The sequence below is a fragment of the Scyliorhinus canicula genome, chromosome 16, assembly GCF_902713615.1.
Source record: "Scyliorhinus canicula chromosome 16, sScyCan1.1, whole genome shotgun sequence".
Lineage (NCBI taxonomy): Eukaryota > Metazoa > Chordata > Chondrichthyes > Carcharhiniformes > Scyliorhinidae > Scyliorhinus > Scyliorhinus canicula.
This window is the reverse complement of record NC_052161.1, coordinates 1,594,509-1,618,519: the sequence shown is the minus strand read 5'-3', so window position 1 is coordinate 1,618,519 and position 24,011 is coordinate 1,594,509. Positions and strand designations below refer to the sequence as shown.

The following is a 24,011-nucleotide window of genomic DNA, read 5'->3' as shown; positions in this document are numbered from 1 at the left end:
CAGTGAGAGAGCGCAGTGAGAGAGCGCAGTGAGAGAGCGCAGTGAGAGAGCGCAGTGAGAGAGAGCAGTGAGAGCGCAGTGAGAGAGCGCAGTGAGAGAGAGCAGTGAGAGAGCGCCGTGAGAGAGCGCAGTGAGAGAGCGCAGTGAGAGAGAGCAGTGAGAGAGCGCAGTGAGAGAGAGCAGTGAGAGAGCGCAGTGAGAGAGAGCAGTGAGAGAGCAGTGAGAGAGAGCAGTGAGAGAGAGCAGTGAGAGAGCGCAGTGAGAGAGAGCAGTGAGAGAGCGCAGTGAGAGAGAGCAGTGAGAGAGCGCAGTGAGAGGGCACAGTGAGAGAGAGCAGTGAGAGAGCGCAGTGAGAGAGAGCAGTGAGAGAGCGCAGTGAGAGAGAGCAGTGAGAGAGCGCAGTGAGAGAGAGCAGTGAGAGAGCGCAGTGAGAGAGAGCACTGAGAGAGAGCAGTGAGAGAGAGCAGTGAGAGAGAGCAGTGAGAGAGAGCAGTGAGAAAGCGCAGTGAGGGAGCGCAGCGAGAGGGTGCAGTGAGACAGAGCAGTGAGAGAGAGCAGTGAGAGAGAGCAGTGAGAGAGCGCAGTGAGGGAGCGCAGCGAGAGGGCGCAGTGAGAGAGAGCAGTGAGAGAGCGCAGTGAGAGAGAGCAGTGAGAGAGCGCAGTGAGAGAGCGCAGTGAGAGAGAGCAGTGAGAGAGCGCAGTGAGAGAGAGCAGTGAGAGAGCGCAGTGAGAGAGAGCAGTGAGAGAGCAGTGAGAGAGCGCAGTGAGAGAGCGCAGTGAGAGAGCGCAGTGAGAGAGCGCAGTGAGAGAGCGCAGTGAGAGAGAGCAGTGAGAGAGAGCAGTGAGAGAGCGCAGTGAGAGAGCGCAGTGAGAGAGCGCAGTGAGAGAGCGCAGTGAGAGAGCGCAGTGAGAGAGCGCAGTGAGAGAGCGCAGTGAGAGAGCGCAGTGAGAGAGCGCAGTGAGAGATTGCAGTGAGAGAGAGCAGTGAGAGAGCGCAGTGAGAGAGCGCAGTGAGAGAGCGCAGTGAGAGGGCGCAGTGAGAGAGAGCAGTGAGAGCAGTGAGAGAGAGCAGTGAGAGAGCGCAGTGAGAGAGAGCAGTGAGAGAGCGCAGTGAGAGAGCGCAGTGAGAGAGCGCAGTGAGCGAGAACAGTGAGAGAGAGCAATGAGAGAGCAATGAGAGAGCAGTGATAGAGCGCAGTGAGAGAGAGCAGTGAGATAGCGCAGTGAGAGAGAGCAGTGAGAGAGAGCAGTGAGAGAGCGCAGTGAGAGAGCGCAGTGAGAGAGAGCAGTGAGAGAGCAGTGAGAGAGCGCAGTGAGAGAGAGCAGTGAGAGAGCAGTGAGAGAGCACAGTGAGAGAGCGCAGTGAGATAGCGCAGTGAGAGAGAGCAGTGAGAGAGCAGTGAGAGAGCGCAGTGAGAGAGAGCAGTGAGAGCGCAGTGAGAGAGAGAGCAGTGAGAGAGCGCAGTGAGAGAGAGCAGTGAGAGAGCGCAGTGAGATAGCGCAGTGAGAGAGCGCAGTGAGAGAGAGCAGTGAGAGAGAGCTGTGAGGGAGCGCAGTGAGAGAGCGCAGTGAGATAGCGCAGTGAGAGAGCGCAGTGAGAGATTGCAGTGAGAGAGCGCAGTGAGAGATTGCAGTGAGAGAGAGCAGTGAGAGAGAGCAGTGAGAGAGCGCAGTGAGAGAGAGCAGTGAGAGAGCAGTGAGAGAGAGCAGTGAGAGAGAGCAGTGAGAGAGAGCAGTGAGAGAGAGAAGTGAGAGAGAGCAGTGAGAGAGAGCAGTGAGAGAGCAGTGAGAGAGAGCAGTGAGAGAGCGCAGTGAGAGAGAGCAGTGAGAGAGCGCAGTGAGAGAGAGCAGTGAGAGAGCGCAGTGAGAGAGAGAGCAGTGAGAGAGCGCAGTGAGAGAACGCAGTGAGAGAGCGCAGTGAGAGAGCGCAGTGAGAGAGAGCAGTGAGAGAGCGCAGTGAGAGAGAGCAGTGAGAGAGAGCAGTGAGAGAGCGCAGTGAGAGAGCAGTGAGAGAGAGCAGTGAGAGAGAGCAGTGAGAGAGCGCAGTGAGAGAGCAGTGAGAGAGAGCAGTGAGAGAGAGCAGTGAGAGAGAGCAGTGAGAGGGCGCAGTGAGATAGCGCAGTGAGAGAGAGCAGTGAGAGAGAGCAGTGAGGGAGCGCAGTGAGAGAGCGCAGTGAGAGAGCGCAGTGAGAGAGAGCAGTGAGAGAGAGCAGTGAGAGAGAGCAGTGAGAGAGCTCAGTGAGAGAGAGCAGTGAGCGAGAACAGTGAGAGAGCGCAGTGAGAGAGAACAGTGAGAGAGCGCAGTGAGAGAGAGCAGTGAGAGAGCGCAGTGAGAGAGAGCAGTGAGAGAGCGCAGTGAGAGAGAGCAGTGAGGGAGCGCAGTGAGAGGGCGCAGTGAGAGAGAGCAGTGAGAGAGCGCATTGAGAGAGAGCAGTGAGAGAGAGCAGTGAGAGAGAGCAGTGAGAGAGTGCAGTGAGAGAGAGCAGTGAGAGAGAGCAGTGAGAGAGAGCAGTGAGAGAGTGCAGTGAGAGAGAGCAGTGAGAGAGAGCAGTGAGAGAGCAGTGAGAGAGTGCAGTGAGAGAGAGCAGTGAGAGAGAGCAGTGAGAGAGAGCAGTGAGAGAGCGCAGTGAGAGAGCGCAGTGAGAGAGAGCAGTGAGAGAGAGCAGTGAGAGAGAGCAGTGAGAGAGCGCAGTGAGAGAGCGCAGTGAGAGAGCGCAGTGAGAGAGCGCAGTGAGAGAGAGCAGTGAGAGAGTGCAGTGAGAGAGAGCAGTGAGAGAGCGCCGTGAGAGAGCGCAGTGAGAGAGCGCAGTGAGAGAGAGCAGTGAGAGAGCGCAGTGAGAGAGAGCAGTGAGAGAGCGCAGTGAGAGAGAGCAGTGAGAGAGAGCAGTGAGAGAGCGCAGTGAGAGAGAGCAGTGAGAGAGCGCAGTGAGAGAGAGCAGTGAGAGAGAGCAGTGAGAAAACGCAGTGAGGGAGCGCAGCGAGAGGGTGCAGTGAGACAGAGCAGTGACAGAGAGCAGTGAGAGAGAGCAGTGAGAGAGCGCAGTGAGGGAGCGCAGCGAGAGGGCGCAGTGAGAGAGAGCAGTGAGAGAGCGCAGTGAGAGAGAGCAGTGAGAGAGCGCAGTGAGAGAGCGCAGTGAGAGAGAGCAGTGAGAGAGCGCAGTGAGAGAGAGCAGTGAGAGAGCGCAGTGAGAGAGAGCAGTGAGAGAGCAGTGAGAGAGCGCAGTGAGAGAGCGCAGTGAGAGAGCGCAGTGAGAGAGCGCAGTGAGAGAGCGCAGTGAGAGAGAGCAGTGAGAGAGAGCAGTGAGAGAGCGCAGTGAGAGAGCGCAGTGAGAGAGCGCAGTGAGAGAGCGCAGTGAGAGAGCGCAGTGAGAGAGCGCAGTGAGAGAGCGCAGTGAGAGAGCGCAGTGAGAGAGCGCAGTGAGAGATTGCAGTGAGAGAGAGCAGTGAGAGAGCGCAGTGAGAGAGCGCAGTGAGAGAGCGCAGTGAGAGGGCGCAGTGAGAGAGAGCAGTGAGAGCAGTGAGAGAGAGCAGTGAGAGAGCGCAGTGAGAGAGAGCAGTGAGAGAGCGCAGTGAGAGAGCGCAGTGAGAGAGCGCAGTGAGCGAGAACAGTGAGAGAGAGCAATGAGAGAGCAATGAGAGAGCAGTGAGAGAGCGCAGTGAGAGAGAGCAGTGAGATAGCGCAGTGAGAGAGAGCAGTGAGAGAGAGCAGTGAGAGAGCGCAGTGAGAGAGCGCAGTGAGAGAGAGCAGTGAGAGAGCAGTGAGAGAGCGCAGTGAGAGAGAGCAGTGAGAGAGCAGTGAGAGAGCGCAGTGAGAGAGCGCAGTGAGATAGCGCAGTGAGAGAGAGCAGTGAGAGAGCAGTGAGAGAGCGCAGTGAGAGAGAGCAGTGAGAGCGCAGTGAGAGAGAGAGCAGTGAGAGACCGCAGTGAGAGAGAGCAGTGAGAGAGCGCAGTGAGATAGCGCAGTGAGAGAACGCAGTGAGAGAGAGCAGTGAGAGAGAGCTGTGAGGGAGCGCAGTGAGAGAGCGCAGTGAGATAGCGCAGTGAGAGAGCGCAGTGAGAGATTGCAGTGAGAGAGCGCAGTGAGAGATTGCAGTGAGAGAGAGCAGTGAGAGAGAGCAGTGAGAGAGCGCAGTGAGAGAGAGCAGTGAGAGAGCAGTGAGAGAGAGCAGTGAGAGAGAGCAGTGAGAGAGAGCAGTGAGAGAGAGAAGTGAGAGAGAGCAGTGAGAGAGAGCAGTGAGAGAGCAGTGAGAGAGAGCAGTGAGAGAGCGCAGTGAGAGAGAGCAGTGAGAGAGCGCAGTGAGAGAGAGCAGTGAGAGAGCGCAGTGAGAGAGAGCAGTGAGAGAGCGCAGTGAGAGAACGCAGTGAGAGAGCGCAGTGAGAGAGCGCAGTGAGAGAGAGCAGTGAGAGAGCGCAGTGAGAGAGAGCAGTGAGAGAGAGCAGTGAGAGAGCGCAGTGAGAGAGCAGTGAGAGAGAGCAGTGAGAGAGAGCAGTGAGAGAGCGCAGTGAGAGAGCAGTGAGAGAGAGCAGTGAGAGAGAGCAGTGAGAGAGAGCAGTGAGAGGGCGCAGTGAGATAGCGCAGTGAGAGAGAGCAGTGAGAGAGAGCAGTGAGGGAGCGCAGTGAGAGAGCGCAGTGAGAGAGCGCAGTGAGAGAGAGCAGTGAGAGAGAGCAGTGAGAGAGAGCAGTGAGAGAGCTCAGTGAGAGAGAGCAGTGAGCGAGAACAGTGAGAGAGCGCAGTGAGAGAGAACAGTGAGAGAGCGCAGTGACAGAGAGCAGTGAGAGAGCGCAGTGAGAGAGAGCAGTGAGAGAGCGCAGTGAGAGAGAGCAGTGAGGGAGCGCAGTGAGAGGGCGCAGTGAGAGAGAGCAGTGAGAGAGCGCAGTGAGAGAGAGCAGTGAGAGAGAGCAGTGAGAGAGAGCAGTGAGAGAGTGCAGTGAGAGAGAGCAGTGAGAGAGAGCAGTGAGAGAGAGCAGTGAGAGAGCGCAGTGAGAGAGAGCAGTGAGAGAGAGCAGTGAGAGAGCAGTGAGAGAGCGCAGTGAGAGAGAGCAGTGAGAGAGAGCAGTGAGAGAGAGCAGTGAGAGAGCGCAGTGAGAGAGCGCAGTGAGAGAGAGCAGTGAGAGAGAGCAGTGAGAGAGAGCAGTGAGAGAGAGCAGTGAGAGAGCGCAGTGAGAGAGCGCAGTGAGAGAGCGCAGTGAGAGAGCGCAGTGAGAGAGAGCAGTGAGAGAGTGCAGTGAGAGAGAGCAGTGAGAGAGCGCCGTGAGAGAGCGCAGTGAGAGAGCGCAGTGAGAGAGAGCAGTGAGAGAGCGCAGTGAGAGAGAGCAGTGAGAGAGCGCAGTGAGAGAGAGCAGTGAGAGAGCAGTGAGAGAGAGCAGTGAGAGAGCGCAGTGAGAGAGAGCAGTGAGAGAGCGCAGTGAGAGAGAGCAGTGAGAGAGCGCAGTGAGAGGGCACAGTGAGAGAGAGAGCAGTGAGAGAGAGCAGTGAGAGAGCGCAGTGAGAGAGAGCAGTGAGAGAGCGCAGTGAGAGAGAGCAGTGAGAGAGCGCAGTGAGAGAGAGCAGTGAGAGAGAGCAGTGAGAGAGAGCAGTGAGAGAGAGCAGTGAGAGAGAGCAGTGAGAGAGAGCAGTGAGAGAGCGCAGTGAGGGAGCGCAGCGAGAGGGTGCAGTGAGACAGAGCAGTGAGAGAGAGCAGTGAGAGAGAGCAGTGAGAGAGCGCAGTGAGGGAGCGCAGCGAGAGGGCGCAGTGAGAGAGAGCAGTGAGAGAGCGCAGTGAGAGAGAGCAGTGAGAGAGCGCAGTGAGAGAGCGCAGTGAGAGAGAGCAGTGAGAGAGCGCAGTGAGAGAGAGCAGTGAGAGAGCGCAGTGAGAGAGAGCAGTGAGAGAGCAGTGAGAGAGAGCAGTGAGAGAGAGCAGTGAGAGAGAGCAGTGAGAGAGCGCAGTGAGAGAGAGCAGTGAGAGAGAGCAGTGAGAGAGAGCAGTGAGAGAGAGCAGTGAGAGAGCGCAGTGAGAGAGAGCAGTGAGAGAGCGCAGTGAGAGGGCGCAGTGAGAGAGAGCAGTGAGAGAGAGCAGTGAGAGCGCAGTGAGAGAGAGCAGTGAGAGAGCAGTGAGAGAGCGCAGTGAGAGAGAGCAGTGAGAGAGAGCAGTGAGAGAGCGCAGTGAGAGAGCGCAGTGAGAGAGCAGTGAGAGAGCGCAGTGAGAGAGAGCAGTGAGAGAGCGCAGTGAGAGAGCAGTGAGAGAGCAGTGAGAGAGAGCAGTGAGAGAGAGCAGTGAGAGAGAGCAGTGAGAGAGCGCAGTGAGAGAGCGCAGTGAGAGAGAGCAGTGAGAGAGCGCAGTGAGAGAGAGCAGTGAGAGAGCGCAGTGAGAGAGCGCAGTGAGAGAGAGCAGTGAGAGAGAGCAGTGAGAGAGCAGTGAGAGAGAGCAGTGAGAGAGAGCAGTGAGAGAGCGCAGTGAGAGAGAGCAGTGAGAGAGAGCAGTGAGAGAGCAGTAAGAGAGCGCAGTGAGAGAGCGCAGTGAGAGAGCGCAGTGAGAGAGAGCAGTGAGAGCGCAGTGAGAGAGAGCAGTGAGAGAGCGCAGTGAGAGAGCGCAGTGAGAGAGAGCAGTGAGAGAGTGCAGTGAGAGAGAGCAGTGAGAGAGAGCAGTGAGAGAGAGCAGTGAGAGAGCGCAGTGAGAGAGCGCAGTGAGAGAGCGCAGTGAGAGAGAGCAGTGAGAGAGCGCAGTGAGAGAGAGCAGTGAGAGAGAGCAGTGAGAGAGCGCAGTGAGAGAGCGCAGTGAGAGAGAGCAGTGAGAGAGAGCAGTGAGAGAGCAGTGAGAGAGAGCAGTGAGAGAGAGAAGTGAGAGAGCGCAGTGAGAGAGAGCAGTGAGAGAGAGCAGTGAGAGAGCAGTAAGAGAGCGCAGTGAGAGAGCGCAGTGAGAGAGCGCAGTGAGAGAGAGCAGTGAGAGCTCAGTGAGAGAGAGCAGTGAGAGAGCGCAGTGAGAGAGCGCAGTGAGAGAGCGCAGTGAGAGAGAGCAGTGAGAGAGCAGTGAGAGAGAGCAGTGAGAGAGCTCAGTGAGAGAGCGCAGTGAGAGAGCGCAGTGAGAGAGCGCAGTGAGAGAGCGCAGTGAGAGAGCGTAGTGAGTGAGAGCAGTGAGAGAGAGCAGTGAGAGAGAGCAGTGAGAGAGCGCAGTGAGAGAGCGCAGTGAGAGAGCGCAGTGAGAGAGCGTAGTGAGAGAGAGCAGTGAGAGAGAGCAGTGAGAGAGCGCAGTGAGAGAGCGCAGTGAGAGAGAGCAGTGAGAGAGCGCAGTGAGAGAGAGCAGTGAGAGAGCGCAGTGAGACAGCGCAGTGAGAGAGAGCAGTGAGAGAGCGCAGTGAGAGAGAGCAGTGAGAGAGAGCAGTGAGAGAGCTCAGTGAGAGAGAGCAGTGAGAGAGCAGTGAGAGGGAGCAGTGAGAGAGAGCAGTGAGAGAGCGCAGTGAGAGAGAGCAGTGAGAGAGCGCAGTGAGAGAGAGCAGTGAGACAGCGCAGTGAGAGAGAGCAGTGAGAGAGCGCAGTGAGAGAGAGCAGTGAGAGAGCGCAGTGAGAGAGCGCAATGAGAGAGAGCAGTGAGAGAGCACAGTGAGAGAGCATAGTGAGAGAGAGCAGTGAGAGAGAGCAGTGAGAGAGCGCAGTGTGAGAGCAGTGAGAGAGAGCAGTGAGAGAGAGCAGTGAGAGAGCGCAGTGAGAGAGAGCAGTGAGAGAGCGCAGTGAGAGAGCACAGTGAGAGAGAGCAGTGAGAGAGAGCAGTGAGAGAGCAGTGAGAGAGAGCAGTGAGAGAGCGCAGTGACAGAGAGCAGTGAGAGAGCTCAGTGTGAGAGCGCAGTGTGAGAGCGCAGTGAGAGAGAGCAGTGAGAGAGAGCAGTGAGAGAGAGCAGTGAGAGAGAGCAGTGAGAGAGCGCAGTGAGAGAGCAGTGAGAGAGCGCAGTGAGAGAGAGCAGTGAGAGAGCGCAGTGAGAGAGAGCAGTGAGAGAGCGCAGTGAGAGAGAGCAGTGAGAGAGCAATGAGAGAGAGCAGTGAGAGAGCGCCGTGAGAGAGCGCAGTGAGAGAGAGCAGTGAGAGAGAGCAGTGAGAGAGAGCAGTGAGAGAGCAGTGAGAGAGCGCAGTGAGAGAGCGCAGTGAGAGAGCGCAGTGAGAGAGAGCAGTGAGAGAGCGCAGTGAGAGAGCGCAGTGAGAGAGCGCAGTGAGAGAGAGCAGTGAGAGAGCGGTGAGAGAGAGCAGTGAGAGAGCGCAGTGAGAGAGAGCAGTGAGAGAGCGCAGCGAGAGAGCGCAGCGAGAGAGCGCAGTGAGAGAGAGCAGTGAGAGAGCGCAGTGAGAGAGCGCCGTGAGAGAGCGCAGTGAGAGAGAGCAGTGAGAGAGCAGTGAGAGAGCGCAGTGAGAGAGCGCAGTGAGAGAGCGCAGTGAGAGAGCGCAGTGAGAGAGAGCAGTGAGAGAGCGCAGTGAGAGAGAGCAGTGAGAGAGCGCAGTGAGAGAGAGCAGTGAGAGAGAGCAGTGAGAGAGAGCAGTGAGAGAGAGCAGTGAGAGAGCGCAGTGAGAGAGAGCAGTGAGAGAGCGCAGTGAGAGAGAGCAGTGAGAGAGCGCAGTGAGAGAGAGCAGTGAGAGAGCAGTGAGAGAGAGCAGTGAGAGAGCGCAGTGAGAGAGCGCCGTGAGAGAGCGCCGTGAGAGAGAGCAGTGAGAGAGCAGTGAGAGAGCGCAGTGAGAGAGCGCAGTGAGAGAGCGCAGTGAGAGAGAGCAGTGAGAGAGAGCAGTGAGAGAGCGCAGTGAGAGAGAGCAGTGAGAGAGCGCAGTGAGAGAGAGCAGTGAGAGAGAGCAGTGAGAGAGCGCAGTGAGAGAGAGCAGTGAGAGAGCGCAGTGAGAGAGAGCAGTGAGAGAGCGCAGTGAGAGAGAGCAGTGAGAGAGCAGTGAGAGAGAGCAGTGAGAGAGAGCAGTGAGAGAGCGCAGTGAGAGAGCGCCGTGAGAGAGCGCAGTGAGAGAGAGCAGTGAGAGAGCAGTGAGAGAGCGCAGTGAGAGAGCGCAGTGAGAGAGAGCAGTGAGAGAGAGCAGTGAGAGAGAGCAGTGAGAGAGCAGCGAGAGAGCGCAGTGAGAGAGCGCAGTGAGAGAGCGCAGTGAGAGAGAGCAGTGAGAGAGCAGTGAGAGAGCAGTGAGAGAGCAGTGAGAGAGCAGTGAGAGAGCGCAGTGAGAGAGCGCCGTGAGAGAGCGCAGTGAGAGAGAGCAGTGAGAGAGCAGTGAGAGAGCGCAGTGAGAGAGCGCAGTGAGAGAGAGCAGTGAGAGAGCGCAGTGAGAGAGAGCAGTGAGAGAGCGCAGTGAGAGAGAGCAGTGAGAGAGAGCAGTGAGAGAGAGCAGTGAGAGAGAGCAGTGAGAGAGCGCAGTGAGAGAGCGCAGTGAGAGAGCGCAGTGAGAGAGAGCAGTGAGAGAGCGCAGTGAGAGAGAGCAGTGAGAGAGCGCAGTGAGAGAGAGCAGTGAGAGAGAGCAGTGAGAGAGAGCAGTGAGAGAGAGCAGTGAGAGAGCGCAGTGAGAGAGAGCAGTGAGAGAGCGCAGTGAGAGAGAGCAGTGAGAGAGCAGTGAGAGAGCAGTGAGAGAGTGCAGTGAGAGAGCGCAGTGAGAGAGCGCAGTGAGTGAGCGCAGTGAGAGAGAGCAGCAAGAGGGCGCAGTGAGAGAGAGCAGTGAGAGAGCGCAGTGAGAGAGCGCAGTGAGAGAGAGCAGTGAGAGAGAGCAGTGAGAGAGAGCAGTGAGAGAGCGCAGTGAGAGAGAGCAGCGAGAGAGCGCAGTGAGAGAGAGCAGTGAGAGAGCGCAGTGAGAGAGAGCAGTGAGCGAGCAGTGAGAGAGCGCAGTGAGAGAGCGCAGTGAGAGAGCGCAGTGAGAGAGAGCAGTGAGAGAGAGCAGCAAGAGGGTGCAGCGAGAGAGCGCAGTGAGAGAGCGCCGTGAGAGAGCGCAGTGAGAGAGAGCAGTGAGAGAGAGCAGTGAGAGAGCGCAGCGAGAGAGCGCAGTGAGAGAGCGCAGTGAGAGAGCAGTGAGAGAGCAGTGAGAGAGCGCAGTGAGAGAGAGCAGTGAGAGAGCAGTGAGAGAGCGCAGTGAGAGAGCACAGTGAGAGAGAGCAGTGAGAGAGCGCAGTGAGAGAGCGCAGTGAGAGAGCGCAGTGAGAGAGAGCAGTGAGATAGCGCAGTGAGAGAGAGCAGTGAGATAGCGCAGTGAGAGAGAGCAGTGAGAGAGCAGTGAGAGAGCGCAGTGAGAGAGAGCAGTGAGAGAGCGCAGTGAGAGAGAGCAGTGAGAGAGAGCAGTGAGAGAGCGCAGTGAGAGAGAGCAGTGAGAGAGCGCAGTGAGAGAGAGCAGTGAGAGAGAGCAGTGAGAGAGCGCAGTGAGAGAGAGCAGTGAGAGAGCGCAGTGAGAGAGAGCAGTGAGAGAGCGCCGTGAGAGAGCGCAGCGAGAGAGAGCAGTGAGATAGCGCAGCGAGAGAGCGCAGTGAGAGAGCGCAGTGAGAGAGCGCAGTGAGAGAGCGCAGTGAGAGAGAGCAGTGAGAGAGAGCAGCAAGAGGGCGCAGCGAGAGAGCGCAGTGAGAGAGCGCCGTGAGAGAGCGCAGTGAGAGAGAGCAGTGAGAGAGAGCAGTGAGAGAGCGCAGCGAGAGAGCGCAGTGAGAGAGCGCAGTGAGAGAGCAGTGAGAGAGCAGTGAGAGAGCGCAGTGAGAGAGAGCAGTGAGAGAGCAGTGAGAGAGCGCAGTGAGAGAGCACAGTGAGAGAGAGCAGTGAGAGAGCGCAGTGAGAGAGCGCAGTGAGAGAGCGCAGTGAGAGAGAGCAGTGAGATAGCGCAGTGAGAGAGAGCAGTGAGATAGCGCAGTGAGAGAGAGCAGTGAGAGAGCAGTGAGAGAGCGCAGTGAGAGAGAGCAGTGAGAGAGCGCAGTGAGAGAGAGCAGTGAGAGAGAGCAGTGAGAGAGCGCAGTGAGAGAGAGCAGTGAGAGAGCGCAGTGAGAGAGAGCAGTGAGAGAGAGCAGTGAGAGAGCGCAGTGAGAGAGAGCAGTGAGAGAGCGCAGTGAGAGAGAGCAGTGAGAGAGCGCAGTGAGAGAGCGCAGCGAGAGAGAGCAGTGAGATAGCGCAGCGAGAGAGCGCAGTGAGAGAGCGTGGTGTTAATGTAAGCCTACTTGTGACAATAAGAAAGATTATTATTTTGTCACTCGGGTCAGGGTTAATAAGGCTGTTTTGAAGCATCTTGGGATATGTTGCAACTTTAAGGATGCTATATAAATGCAAGTTGTTGTTGTCCAATCATTCACTTTTCTGTTGCAGTTTCCACAGAGATGAGAACCTCAAAACTGACCTCACTTCCACCGCGTGAGTAACTCCGCACCGAGCTCAGGACAGTGGGATTTACTGTGAGGGAATTCTTCCCTCCTGCTCCGCAGCGCTGGGAGACAGGAGCAAATGTCTGTCCTGGGGAAGTGGGGTGCTGGCTGCTGCTTGGGAGGGAAGGGCTGTCAGAATTATGGTCACATGGTGGTTGTAGGTGCGTGTGTGTGTGTCAGAGTGTGTGCATTTATTTGTATGTGCATACCTGTGTATTTATTTGTGTGTGTGAGTGTGTGTGTCAGAGTGTGTAGTGTGTGTGAGTGTATTTACTTGTGTGTGTGTGTGTGCGTGTGTGTGAGTGAATGTGTGTGTGTGAGTGTATTTACTTGTGTGTGAGTGTGTGTGTGAGTGTGTGTGAGTGTATGTGTGAGTGTGTGTGTGTGTGAGTGAGTGTGTCAGAGTGTGTGTGAGTGTGTCAGAGTGTGTGAGTGTATCAGAGTGTGTGTGGGTTTGTGAGTGTTTGTGTGTGTGTGAGTGTGTGAGTGTGCGTGTGAGTGTTTTTGTGTGTGAGAGAGTGGGCATTTATTTGTGTGAGTATGTGTGAGTGTGTGTGTGTGTATGTGTGCGAGTGTGTATTTATTTGTGTGTGTGTGAGTGAGTGTGTGAGTGAGTGTGAGTGTGTGAGAGTGAGTGTGAGTGAGTGTGAGTGAGTGTGAGTGAGTGTGAGTGAGTGTGAGTGAGTGTGAGTGAGCATGTGTGAGTGTATGTGTGTGAGTGTATTTAATTGCGTGTGAATGTGTGTGTATGTGAGTGTGTGTGAGTGTGAGCGTGTGTGAGTGAGTGTGTGAGAGTGTGTGTGTGTATTTATTTGGGTGTGGGTGTGTGTGTGTGAGTGTGGGTGTGTGTGTGAGTGAGTGTGAGTGTGTGTGTATTTATTTGTGTGTGTGTGTGAGTGTGTGTGTGTGAGTGTGTGTGTGTGAGTGTGTGTGTGTGAGTGTGTGTGAGTCTGTGTGTGTGTCAGAGAGCATGTGAGTGTGTATTTATTTGTGTATGAGTGTGTGTGCGTGTGAGGGTGTGAGTGGGTGTGTGAGTGTGTGTGTGTGTGAGAGTGTGTGTGTGTATTTATTTGTGTGTGAGTGTGTGTGTGAGTGTGTGTGAGTGTGTGCGAATGTGTCTGTGTGAGTGTGTATTTATTTGTGTGTGTGTGTGTGTGTGTGTGAGTGTGCATGTGTGTGTGAGTGTGTATTTATTTGTGTGTGAGTGTATGTGTGTGAGTGTGTGTGAGTGTGTATTCATTTGTGAGTGTGTGTGTGAGTGTGTGTGCGTGTGAGGGTGAGTGAGTGTGACTTAGTGTGTGTGAGTGGGTGTGTGGGTGGGTGTGTGTGTGAGTGTGAGTGTGAGTGTGAGTGAGTGCGTGTGAGTGTGTGTGAATGAGTATATGTGTGTGTGTATTTATTTGGGTGTGAGTGTGTGAGTGTGTGTGTCAGTGTGTGTGAGTGAATGTATGTGTGTGTATTTATTTGTGTGTCTGTGTGTGTGTGTGAGCGTGAGTGTGGGTGTGAGTGTGAATGTGTGTGAGTGTGTGTGTGAATGTGTGTGTGTGTCAGAGAGTGTGTGAGTGTATTTATTTGAGTGTGTGTGTGAGTGTGTGTGTGTGTGTGAGTGTGTGTGCGAGTGTATTTAATAGTGTGTGAATGTGTGTGTGTGAGTGTGTGTGAGTACGTGTGTGTGAGTGCGTGTGTGTGAGTGTGTGTGTGTCAGAGAGCGCGTGAGTGTGTATTTATTTGTGTGTGTGTGTGGGTGTGAGTGTGTGGGTGTGAGTGTGTGTGAGTATTTATTTGTGTGTGAGTGTGGGTGTGTATGAGTGTGTGTGAGAGTGTGTGTGTGTATTTATTTGTGTGTGAGTGTGTGTGTGTGTATTTATTTGTGTGTGAGTGTGTGTGTGTGAGTGTATTTATTTGTGTGTGAGTGCGTGTGTGTGTGTGTGTATTTATTTGTGTGTGAGTGTGTGTGTGTGAGTGTATTTATTTGTGTGTGAGTGCGTGTGTGTGTGTGTGTATTTATTTGTGTGTGTGTGTGTGAGCGTGTATTTATTTGTCATGATGTGGAGATGCCGGCGTTGGACTGGGGTGAGCACAGTAAGAAGTCTTACAACACCAGGTTAAAGTTCAACAGGTTTGTTTCAAACACGAGCTTTCGGAGCACGGCTCCTTCTTCAGGTGAATCATTCACCTGAAGAAGGAGCCGTGCTCCGAAAGCTCGTGTTTGAAACAAACCTGTTGGACTTTAACCTGGTGTTGTAAGTATTTATTTGTGTGTGTGTGTGTCAGAGAGCGTGTGAGCGTGTATTTATTTGTGTGTGTGTGTGAGTGATTTATTTGAGTGTGAGTGTGTGTGGGTGTGAGTGTGTGGGTGTGACTGTGTGTGTGAGTATTTATTTGTGTGTGAGTGTGTCTGTGTGAGTGTGTGTGTGTAATTATTTGTGTGTGAGTGTGTGTGTGTGTGTGTGAGTGTGTGTGTGTGTGAATGTGTGTGTGTGAGTGTGTATTTATTTGTGTGTGAGTGTGTGTGTGTGTGAGTGTGTGTGTATGTGTGTGAATGTGTGTGTGTATTTATTTGTGTGTGAGTGTGTGTGTGTACTTATTTGTGAGTGTGTGTGAGTGGGTGAGTGTGAATGTGTGTGTGTGAGTGAGTGCATGTGAGTGTATGTGTGTGTGTATTTATTTGGGTGTGAGTGTGTGTGTGTGAGTGTGTGTGAACATAAAGAACATAAGAACTAGGAGCAGGAGTAGGCCATCTGGCCCCTCGAGCCTGCTCCGCCATTCAATTAGATCATGGCTGATCTTTTGTGGACTCAGCTCCACTTTCCGGCCTGAACACCATAACCCTTAATCCCTTTATTCTTCAAAAAACTATCTATCTTTATCTTAAAAACATGTAATGAAGGAGCCTCAACTGCTTCACTGGGCAAGGAATTCCATAGATTCACAACCCTTTGGGTGAAGAAGTTCCTCCTAAACTCAGTCCTAAATCTACTTCCCCTTATTTTGAGGCTATGCCCCCTAGTTCTGCTGTCACCCGCCAGTGGAAACAACCTGCCCACATCTATCCTATCTATTCCCTTCATAATTTTAAATGTTTCTATAAGATCCCCCCTCATCCTTCTAAATTCCAATGAGTACAGTCCCAGTCTACTCAACCTCTCCTCATAATCCAACCCCTTCAGCTCTGGGATTAACCTAGTGAATCTCCTCTACACACCCTCCAGCGCCAGTACGTCCTTTCTCAGGTAAGGAGACCAAAACTGAACACAATACTCCAGGTATGGCCTCACTAACACTTTATACAATTGCAACATAACCTCCCTAGTCTTAAACTCCATCCCTCTAGCAATGAAGGACAAAATTCCATTTGCCTTCTTAATCACCTGTTGCACTTGTAAACCAACCTTCTGTGACTCATGCACTAGCACACCCAAGTCTCTCTGAACAGCGGCATGCTTTAATATTTTATCGTTTAAATAATAATCCCGTTTGCTGTTATTCCTACCAAAATGGATAACCTCACATTTGTCAACATTGTATTCCATCTCCCAGACCCTAGCCCATTCACTTAACCTATCCAAATCCCTCTGCAGACTTCCAGTATCCTCTGCACTTTTCGCTTTACCACTCATCTTAGTGTCATCTGCAAACTTGGACACATTGCCCTTGGTCCCCAACTCCAAATCATCTATGTAAATTGTGAACAATTGTGGGCCCAACACGGATCCCTGAGGGACACCACTAGCTACTGATTGCCAACCAGAGAAACACCCATTAATCCCAACTCTTTGCTTTCTATTAATTAACCAATCCTCTATCCATGCTACTACTTTACCCTTAATGCCATGCATCTTTATCTTATGCAGCAACCTTTTGTGTGGCACCTTGTCAAAGGCTTTCTGGAAATCCAGATATACCACATCCATCGGCTCCCCGTTATCTACTGCACTGATAATGTCCTCAAAAATTTCCACTAAATTAGTTAGGCATGACCTGCCCTTTACAAACCCATGCTGCGTCTGCCCAATGGGACAATTTCTATCCAGATGCCTCGCAATTTCTTCCTTGATGATAGATTCCAGCATCTTCCCTACTACCGAAGTTAAGCTCACTGGCCTATAATTTCCTGCTTTCTGCCTACCTCCTTTTTTAAACAGTGGTGTCACGTTTGCTAATTTCCAATCCACCGGGACCACCCCAGAGTCTAGTGAATTCTGGTAAATTATCACTAGTGCATCTGCAATTTCCCTAGCCATCTCTTTTAGCATTCTGGGATGCATTCCATCAGGGCCAGGAGACTTGTCTACCTTTAGCCCCATCAGCTTGCCCATCACCACCTCCTTAGTAATAAAAATCCTCTCAAGGTCCTCACCTGTCATAGCCTCATTTCTATCAGCCGCTGGCATGTTATTTGTGTCTTCCACTGTGAAGACCGACCCAAAAAACCTGTTCAGTTCCTCAGCCATTTCCTCATCCCCCATTATTAAAACTCCCTTCTCATCCTCTAAAGGACCAATATTTACCTTAGCCACTCTTTTTTGTTTTATATATTTGTAAAAACTTTTACTGTCTGTTTTTATATTCTGAGCAAGTTTACTCTCATACTCCACCTTACTCTTCTTTATAGCTTTTTTAGTAGCTTTCTGTTGCCCCCTAAAGATTTCCCAGTCCTCTAGTCTCCCACGAATCTTTGCCACTTTATATGCTTTTTCCTTCAATTTGATACTCTCCCTTATTTCCTTAGATATCCACGATCGATTTTCCCTCTTTCTTCCGTCCTTCCTTTTTGTTGGTATAAACCTTTGCTGAGCACTGTGAAAAATCGCTTGGAAGGTTCTCCACTGTTCCTCAACTGTTCCACCATAAAGTCTTAGCTCCCAGTCTACCTTAGCTAGTTCTTCTCTCATCCCCTTGTACTCTCCTTTGTTTAAACACAAAACACTAGTATTTGATTTTACTTTCTCACCCTCCATCTGTATTTTAAATTCCACCATATTGTGATCGCTCTTTCCGAGAGCATCCCTAACTATGAGATCATGAATCAATCCTGTCTCATTACACAGGACAAGATCTAGGACCGCTTGTTCCCTCGTAGGTTCCATTACATACTGTTCTAGGAAACTATCGCGGATACATTCTATAAACTCCTCCTCACGGTTGCCTTGATCGACCTGGTTAAACCAATCGACATGTAGATTAAAATCCCCCATGATAACTGCTGTGCCATTTCTACATGCATCAGTTATTTCTTTGTTTATTGCCTGCCCCACCATAACGTTACTATTTGGTGGCCGATAGACTACTCCTATCAGTGACTTTTTCGCCTTACTATTCCTGATTTCCACCCAAATGGATTCAACCTTATCCTCCATAGCACCGATATCATCCCTAACTATTGCCCGGATGTCATCCTTAAATAACAGAGCAACACCACCTCCCTTACCATCCACTCTGTCCTTCCGAATAGTTTGATACCCTCGGATATTTAACTCCCAGTCGTGACCATCCTTTAACCATGTTTCAGTAATGGCCACTAAATCATAGTGATTCACGATGATTTGTGCCATCAACTCATTTACTTTATTCCGAATACTACGAGCATTCAGGTAAAGTACACTTATGTTGGTTTTTTTACCTCTGTTTTGAATCTTAACGTCTCCAGTTTTATTCCTTTTTTTATTACTGGGCCTATTCACTGAGCTCCCCTCAGTCACTGTACCTTGTACTGTCGCCCTTATGGATTTTTGACTATGTCTTCTCTGCCTTGCACTTTTCCCCTTGCTTCCTTTTGCTTCTGTCCCTGTTTTACTACCTTCCAACTTCCTGCATCGGTTCCCATCCCGCTGCCACATTAGTTTAAACCCTCCCCAACAGCTCTAGAAAACACCCTCCCTAGGACATCGGTTCCAGTCCTGCCCAGGTGCAGACCGTCCGGTTTGTACTGGTCCCACCTCCCCCAGTACAGGTCCCAATGCCCCAGGAATTTGAATCCCTCCCTCTCGCACCATCTCTCGAGCCATGCATTCATCCTATCTATCCTGACATTCCTACTCTGACTAGCTCGTGGCACTGGTAGCAATCCTGAGATTACTACCTTTGAGGTCCTACTTTTTAGTTTAACTCCTAACTCCCTGAATTCCGCTTGTAGGACCTCATCCCGTTTTTTACCAATATCGTTGGTGCCTATGTGCACCACGACAGCTGGCTGTTCACCCTCCCCCCCCAGAATGTCCTGCAGCCGCTCCGAGACATCCTTGACCCTTGCACCAGGGAGGCAACATACCATCCTGGAGTCTCGATTGCGTCCACAGAACCGCCTGTCTATTCCCCTTACGATCGAGTCCCCTATCACTATAGCCCTGCCATTTTTCTTCCTGCCCTGCTGTGCAGCAGAGCCAGCCACTGTGCCATGAACCTGGCTGCTGCTGCCTTCCCCTGGTGAGCCATCTCCCTCAACAGTATCCAAAGCGGTATATCTGTTTTGCAGGGAGATGACCGCAGGGGACACCTGCACTGCCTTCCTACTCTTGCTCTTTCTTTTGGTCACCCATTTTCTATCTCCCTCATTAATTTTCACCTGCGGTGTGACCAACTCGCTAAACGTGCTATCCACGACCTCCTCAGCATCGCGGATGCTCCAAAGTGAGTCCATCCGCAGCTCCAGAGCCGACAAGCGGTCTAACAAGAGCTGCAACTGAACACACTTCTTGCACGTGAAGGAGCCAGGGACAGTGGACGTGTCCCTGAGCTCCCACATCGCACACGAGGAGCATGACACGGGTCTGGGATCTCCTGCCATGTCTTAAACCCTAGGTAAACTTAAACAACTAAAATTTCAAAGTAAAAATAAATAAATTAGACAATGAAAAGAAAAAGAGAGACTACTTACCAGTCACTTACCAGGGTTAAAAAGCACCTCCTCACACTCTGCACCGAATTACCTCACTGCACCAAATTACCAAGTTGCAATCCCCACTCTGGATGAGTCTCACTCCGGATGTGTCTCCTGGAAAAGCGCTAGCTTGAGTGAGTGTGTGTGAGTGAGTGTATGTGTGTGTATTTATTTGTGCGTGTGTGTGAGCGTGTGAGTGTGTGTGTGTGTGTGTGTGTGAATGTGTGTGTGTGTCAGAGAGTGTGTGAGTGTATTTATTTGTGAGTGTGTGAGTGTGTGTGAGTGTGAGTGCGTGTGTGTGTGTATTTAATTGTGTGTGACTGTGTGTGTGTAAGTGTGTGAGTGTGTGAGTGAGTGAGTGTGTGCGAGTGTGTGTGTGTGAGTGTGTGAGTATGAGTGTGTGTGAGTGTGAGTGATTGTGTGTGTGTGTGTATTTATTTGGGTGTGAGTGTGTGTCTGTGAGTGTGTGTGTGAGAGTGTGTGTGAGTGAGTGTGTGTGTCTATTTATTTGTGTGTGTGTGTGAGTGTGTGTGTGTGTGTGTGAGTGTGTGTCAGAGAGTGTGTGAGTGTGTATTTATTTGTGTGTGAGTGAGTGTGAATGTGTGTGTGTGAGTGTATTTATTTGTGTGTGAGTGTGTGTGTGAGTATGAGTGTGTGGGTGTGAGTGTGTGTGAGTATTTATTTGTGTGTGAGTGTGTGTGTGTGTGTGTGTGTGAGTGTGTGTGAGTGTGTGTGTGAGTATTTATTTGTGTGTGAGTGTGTGTGAGTGTGTGTGTATATTATTTGTGTGTGTGTGTATGTGAGTGTGTGTGAGTGCGTGTGAGTATGTGTGTGAGTGTGTGTGTGAGAGTGTGTGTATGTGTCAGAGAGTGTGTGTGTGTATTTATTTGTGGGTGTGGGTGAGTGTGTGTGTGTGTGTGTGTGTGAGTGTGTGTGTGTGTGTGTGTCAGAGAGTGTGTGAGTGTATTTATTTGTGGGTGTGGGTGAGTGTGTGTGTGTCAGAGTGTGAGTGTGTATTTATTTGTGTGTGTGTTTGAGTGTGTGTGTGTATTTATTTGTGAGTGTGTGTGTGTGTGTATTTATTTGTGTGTGTGTGTGTGTGCATGTCAGAGTGTGTGAGTGTGTATTTATTTGTGTATGTGTTTGAGTGTGTGTGTATTTATTTGTGTGCGTGTGTTTGTGTGAGTGTGTCTGAGTGTGAGTGTGTGTGTGAGTGTGTCTGAGTGTGAGTGTGTGTGTGAGTGTGTCTGAGTGTGAGTGTGTGTGTGTGTCTGAGTGTGAGTGTGTGTGTGAGTGTGTCTGAGTGTGTCTGAGTGTGAGTGTGTGTGTGAGTGTGTCTGAGTGTGAGTGTGTGTGTGTGAGTGTGTCTGAGTGTGAGTGTGTGAGTGTGTCTGAGTGTGAGTGTGTGTGTGGTGAAAGGTTTATCCTGGATAATGGGAGAATCAGGTACCATTGGAAAATGGGAATGTCAGACATTTCCTCAGCTGCCGAGAGATGAAAGGATTTCTTTGGGACAGACAGGCGTCCAATCTGAGACTGTCGGGATCACAGGTTAGCACTGCTGCCTGTCAGTGCCAGGGACCCGGGTTAACACTGCTGTCCCACAATGCCAGGGACCCGGGTTAACACTGCTGTCTCACAGTGCCAGGGACCCGGGTTAACACTGCTGCCTCACAGTGCCAGGGACCCGGGTTAACACTGCTGTCTCACAGTGCCAGGGACCCGGGTTAACACTGCTGTCTCACAGTGCCAGGGATCCGGGTTAACACTGCTGTCTCACAGTGCCAGGGACCCAGGTTAACACTGCTGTCTCACAGTGCCAGGGACCCGGGTTAACACTGCTGTCTCACAGTGCCAGGGACCCGGGTTAACACTGCTGTCCTACAGTGCCAGGGACCCGGGTTAACACTGCTGCCTCACAGTGCCAGGGACCCGGGTTAACACTGCTGCCTCACAGTGCCAGGGACCCGGGTTAACACTGCTGCCTCACAGTGCCAGGGACCCGGGTTAACACTGCTGTCTGACAGTGCCAGGGACCCAGGTTAACACTGCTGCCTCACAGTGCCAGGGACCCGGGTTAGCACTGCTGTCTCACAGTGCCAGGGACCCGGGTTAACACTGCTGTCTCACAGTGCCAGGGACCCGGGTTAACACTGCTGTCTCACAGTGCCAGGGACCCGGGTTAACACTGCTGTCTCACAGTGCCAAGGACCCAGGTTAACACTGCTGTCTCACAGTGCCAGGGACCCGGGTTAGCACTGCTGCCTCACAGTGCCAGGGACCCGGGTTAACACTGCTGTCTCACAGTGCCAGGGGCCTGGGTTAACACTGCTGTCTCACAGTACCAGGGACCCGGGTTAACACTGCTGTCTCACAATGCCAGGGACCCGGGTTAACACTGCTGCCTCACAATGCCAGGGACCCGGGTTAGCACTGCTGTCTCACAGTGCCAGGGACCCGGGTTAGCACTGCTGTCTCACAGTGCCAGGGACCCAGGTTAACACTGCTGTCTCACAGTGCCAGGGACCCAGGTTAACATTGCTGTCTCACAGTGCCAGGGACCCGGGTTAACACTGCTGTCCCACAGTGCCAGGGACCCCGGGTTAACACTGCTGTCTCACAGTGCCAGGACCCGGGTTAACACTGCTGCCTCACAGTGCCAGGACCCGGGTTATACTGCTGCCTCACAGTGCCAGGGGCCTGGTTAACACTGCTGCCTCACAGCGCCAGGGACCCGGTTAACACTGCTGTCTCACAGTGCCAGGGACCCGGTTAACACTGCTGCTCAAGTGCCAGGGACCCGGGTTAACACTGCTGTCTCACAGTGCCAGGGACCCGGGTTAACACTGCTGTCTCTCAGTGCCAGGGACCTGGGGTAACACTGCTGCCTCACAGTGCCAGGGACCCGGGTTAACACTGCTGTCTCACAGTGCCAGGGACCCGGGTTAACACTGCTGTCTCACAGTGCCAGGGACCCGGGTTAACACTGCTGTCTCACAGTGCCAGGGACCCGGGTTAACACTGCTGTCTCACAGTGCCAGGTACCCGGGTTAACACTGCTGCCTCACAGTGCCAGGGACCCGGGTTAACACTGGTGTCTCACAGTGCCAGGGACCCGGGTTAACACTGCTGTCTCACAGTGCCAGGGACCCGGGTTAACACTGCTGCCTCACAGTGCCAGGGACCCGGGTTAACGCTGCTGCCTCACAGTGCCAGGGACCCGGGTTAACACTGCTGCCTCACAGTGCCAGGGACCCGGGTTAACACTGGTGTCTCACAGTGCCACGGACCCGGGTTAGCACTGCTGTCTCACAGTGCCAGGGACCCGGTTAACACTGCTGCCTCACAATGCCAGGGACCCGGGTTAGCACTGCTGTCTCACAGTGCCAGGGACCTGGGTTAACACTGCTGCCACACAGCGCCAGGGACCCGGGGTAACACTGCTGTCTCACAGCGCCATGGACCCGGGTTAACTCTGCTGCCTCACAGTGCCAGGGACCCGGGTTAACTCTGCTGCCTCACAGCTGTCTCACAGTGCCAGGGACCCGGGTTAACTCTGCTGCCTCACAGTACCAGGGACCCGGGTTAACACTGCTGTCTCACAGCGCCAGGGACCCGGGTTTAACACTGCTGCCTCACAGTGCCAGGGACCCGGGTTAGCACTGCTGTCTCACAGCGCCAGGGACCCGGGTTAACACTGCTGCCTCACAGTGCCAGGGACCGGGTTAGCACTGCTGTCTCACAGTGCCAGGGACCCGGGTTAACACTGCTGTCTCACAGTGCCAGGGACCCGGGTTAGCACTGCTGTCTCACAGTGCCAGGGACCCGGGTTAGCACTGCTGTCTCACAGCGCCAGGGACCCGGGTTAACACTGCTGCCTCACAGTGCCAGGGACCCGGGTTAGCACTGCTGTCTCACAGTGCCAGGGACCCGGGTTAACACTGCTGCCTCACAGTGCCAGGGACCCGGGTTAACACTGCTGTCTCACAGCGCCAGGGACCCGGGTTAACACTGCTGTCTCACAGAGCCAGGGACCCGGGTTAACACTGCTGCCTCACAGTGCCAGGGACCCGGCTTCAATTCCAGCCTCGGGTCACTATCTGTGCGGAGTCTGCACGTTCTCCCCGTGTGTGCGTGGGTTTCCTCCGGGTGCTCCGGTTTCCTCCCACAGTCCAAAGATGTGCGGGTTTGGTGGGGTGGCTGGATATGGGTGCCATGCGTATTTGAAGGATCAGTGCAGACTCGATGGGCCAAATGACCTCCTTTTATACTGTAGGGATTCTATGATTCTATAGAAATGGTCCTCAGTAATCTATCCATTTCTAACATTTCAAATTCTAAACATGTCAAACAAATTATTCCTTGAATCTTCAATATTCCAGGGAATACAAGTCCAATTGATGTAATCGCTCCTCATAGGTAACATTCTGTTAAATCAACCCTGTATTCCGCCTGAGGACCAATATATCCTTCCTGTACACAGCACCCAGAGCTGTACACAGCACCCAGAGCTGTACACAGCACCCAGAGCTGTACACAGCACCCAGAGCTGTATGCAGCGCCCAGAGCTGTACACAGCACCCAGAGCTGTACACAGCACCCAGAACTGTACGCAGCGCCCAGAGCTGTACACAGCACCCAGAGCTGTACACAGCACCCAGAGCTGTACACAGCACCCAGAGCTGTACGCAGCACCCAGAGCTGTACACAGCACCCAGAACTGTACACAGCACCCAGAGCTGTACACAGCACCCAGAGCTGTACGCAGCACCCAGAGCTGTACACAGCACCCAGAACTGTACGCAGCACCCAGAGCTGTACTGCGTCACTGAGAACTGTACACAGCACCCAGAACTATACACAGCACCCAGAACTGTATGCAGCGCCCAGAGCTGTACGCAGCGCCCAGAACTGTACTCAGCGCCCAGAGCTGTACGCAAGGCGCTCAGAGCTGTACACAGCACCCAGAGCTGTACGCAGCACCCAGAGCTGTACGCAGCACCCAGAGCTGTACGCAGCGCCCAGAGCTGTACGCAGCACCCAGAACTGTACACAGCGCCCAGAGCTGTACACAGCGCCCAGAGCTGTATGCAGCAACCCAGAACTGTACACCGCACCCAGAACTGTACACAGAGCCCAGAGTTGTACGCAGCACCCAGAGCTGTACGCTGTGCCCAGAGCTGTACGCTGTGCCCAGAGCTGTGCAGTGCCCAGAGCTGTACGCTGTGCCCAGAGCTGTGCACTGTGCCCAGAGCTGTACGCAGCACCCAGAGCTGTACGCAGCACCCAGAGCGTACTGCGTCACTGAGAACTGTACACAGCACCCAGAACTATACACAGCACCCAGAACTGTATGCAGCGCCCAGAGCTGTACGCAGCGCCCAGAACTGTACTCAGCCGCCCAGAGCTGTACGCAGCGCTCAGAGCTGTACGCAGCACCCAGAGCTGTACGCAGCGCCCAGAGCTGTACGCAGCACCCAGAACTGTACACAGCGCCCAGAGCTGTACACAGCGCCCAGAGCTGTATGCAGCACCCCAGAACTGTACACCGCACCCAGAACTGTACACAGAGCCCAGAGTTGTACGCAGCACCATAGCTGTACGCTGTGCCCAGAGCTGTACGCTGTGCCCAGAGCTGTGCAGTGCCCAGAGCTGTACGCTGTGCCCAGAGCTGTGCACTGTGCCCAGAGCTGTACGCAGCACCCAGAGCTGTACGCTGTGCCCAGAGCTGTACGCTGTGCCCAGAGCTGTACGCTGTGCCCAGAGCTGTGCAGTGCCAGAGCTGTACGCTGTGCCCAGAGCT

At 53.3% G+C, this 24,011-nt stretch overlaps 1 protein-coding gene across 1 annotated transcript in view; it reads left to right on the top strand.

Moving 5' to 3' along the window:
- Positions 1-24,011, top strand: part of LOC119979315 (collagen alpha-1(XVII) chain-like) — a 236,466-nt gene that overhangs the window by 18,437 nt on the left and 194,018 nt on the right. The window contains 1 exon segment of the mRNA XM_038821395.1: positions 11,273-11,317. Coding sequence (XP_038677323.1) covers positions 11,273-11,317 — 45 coding nt within the window.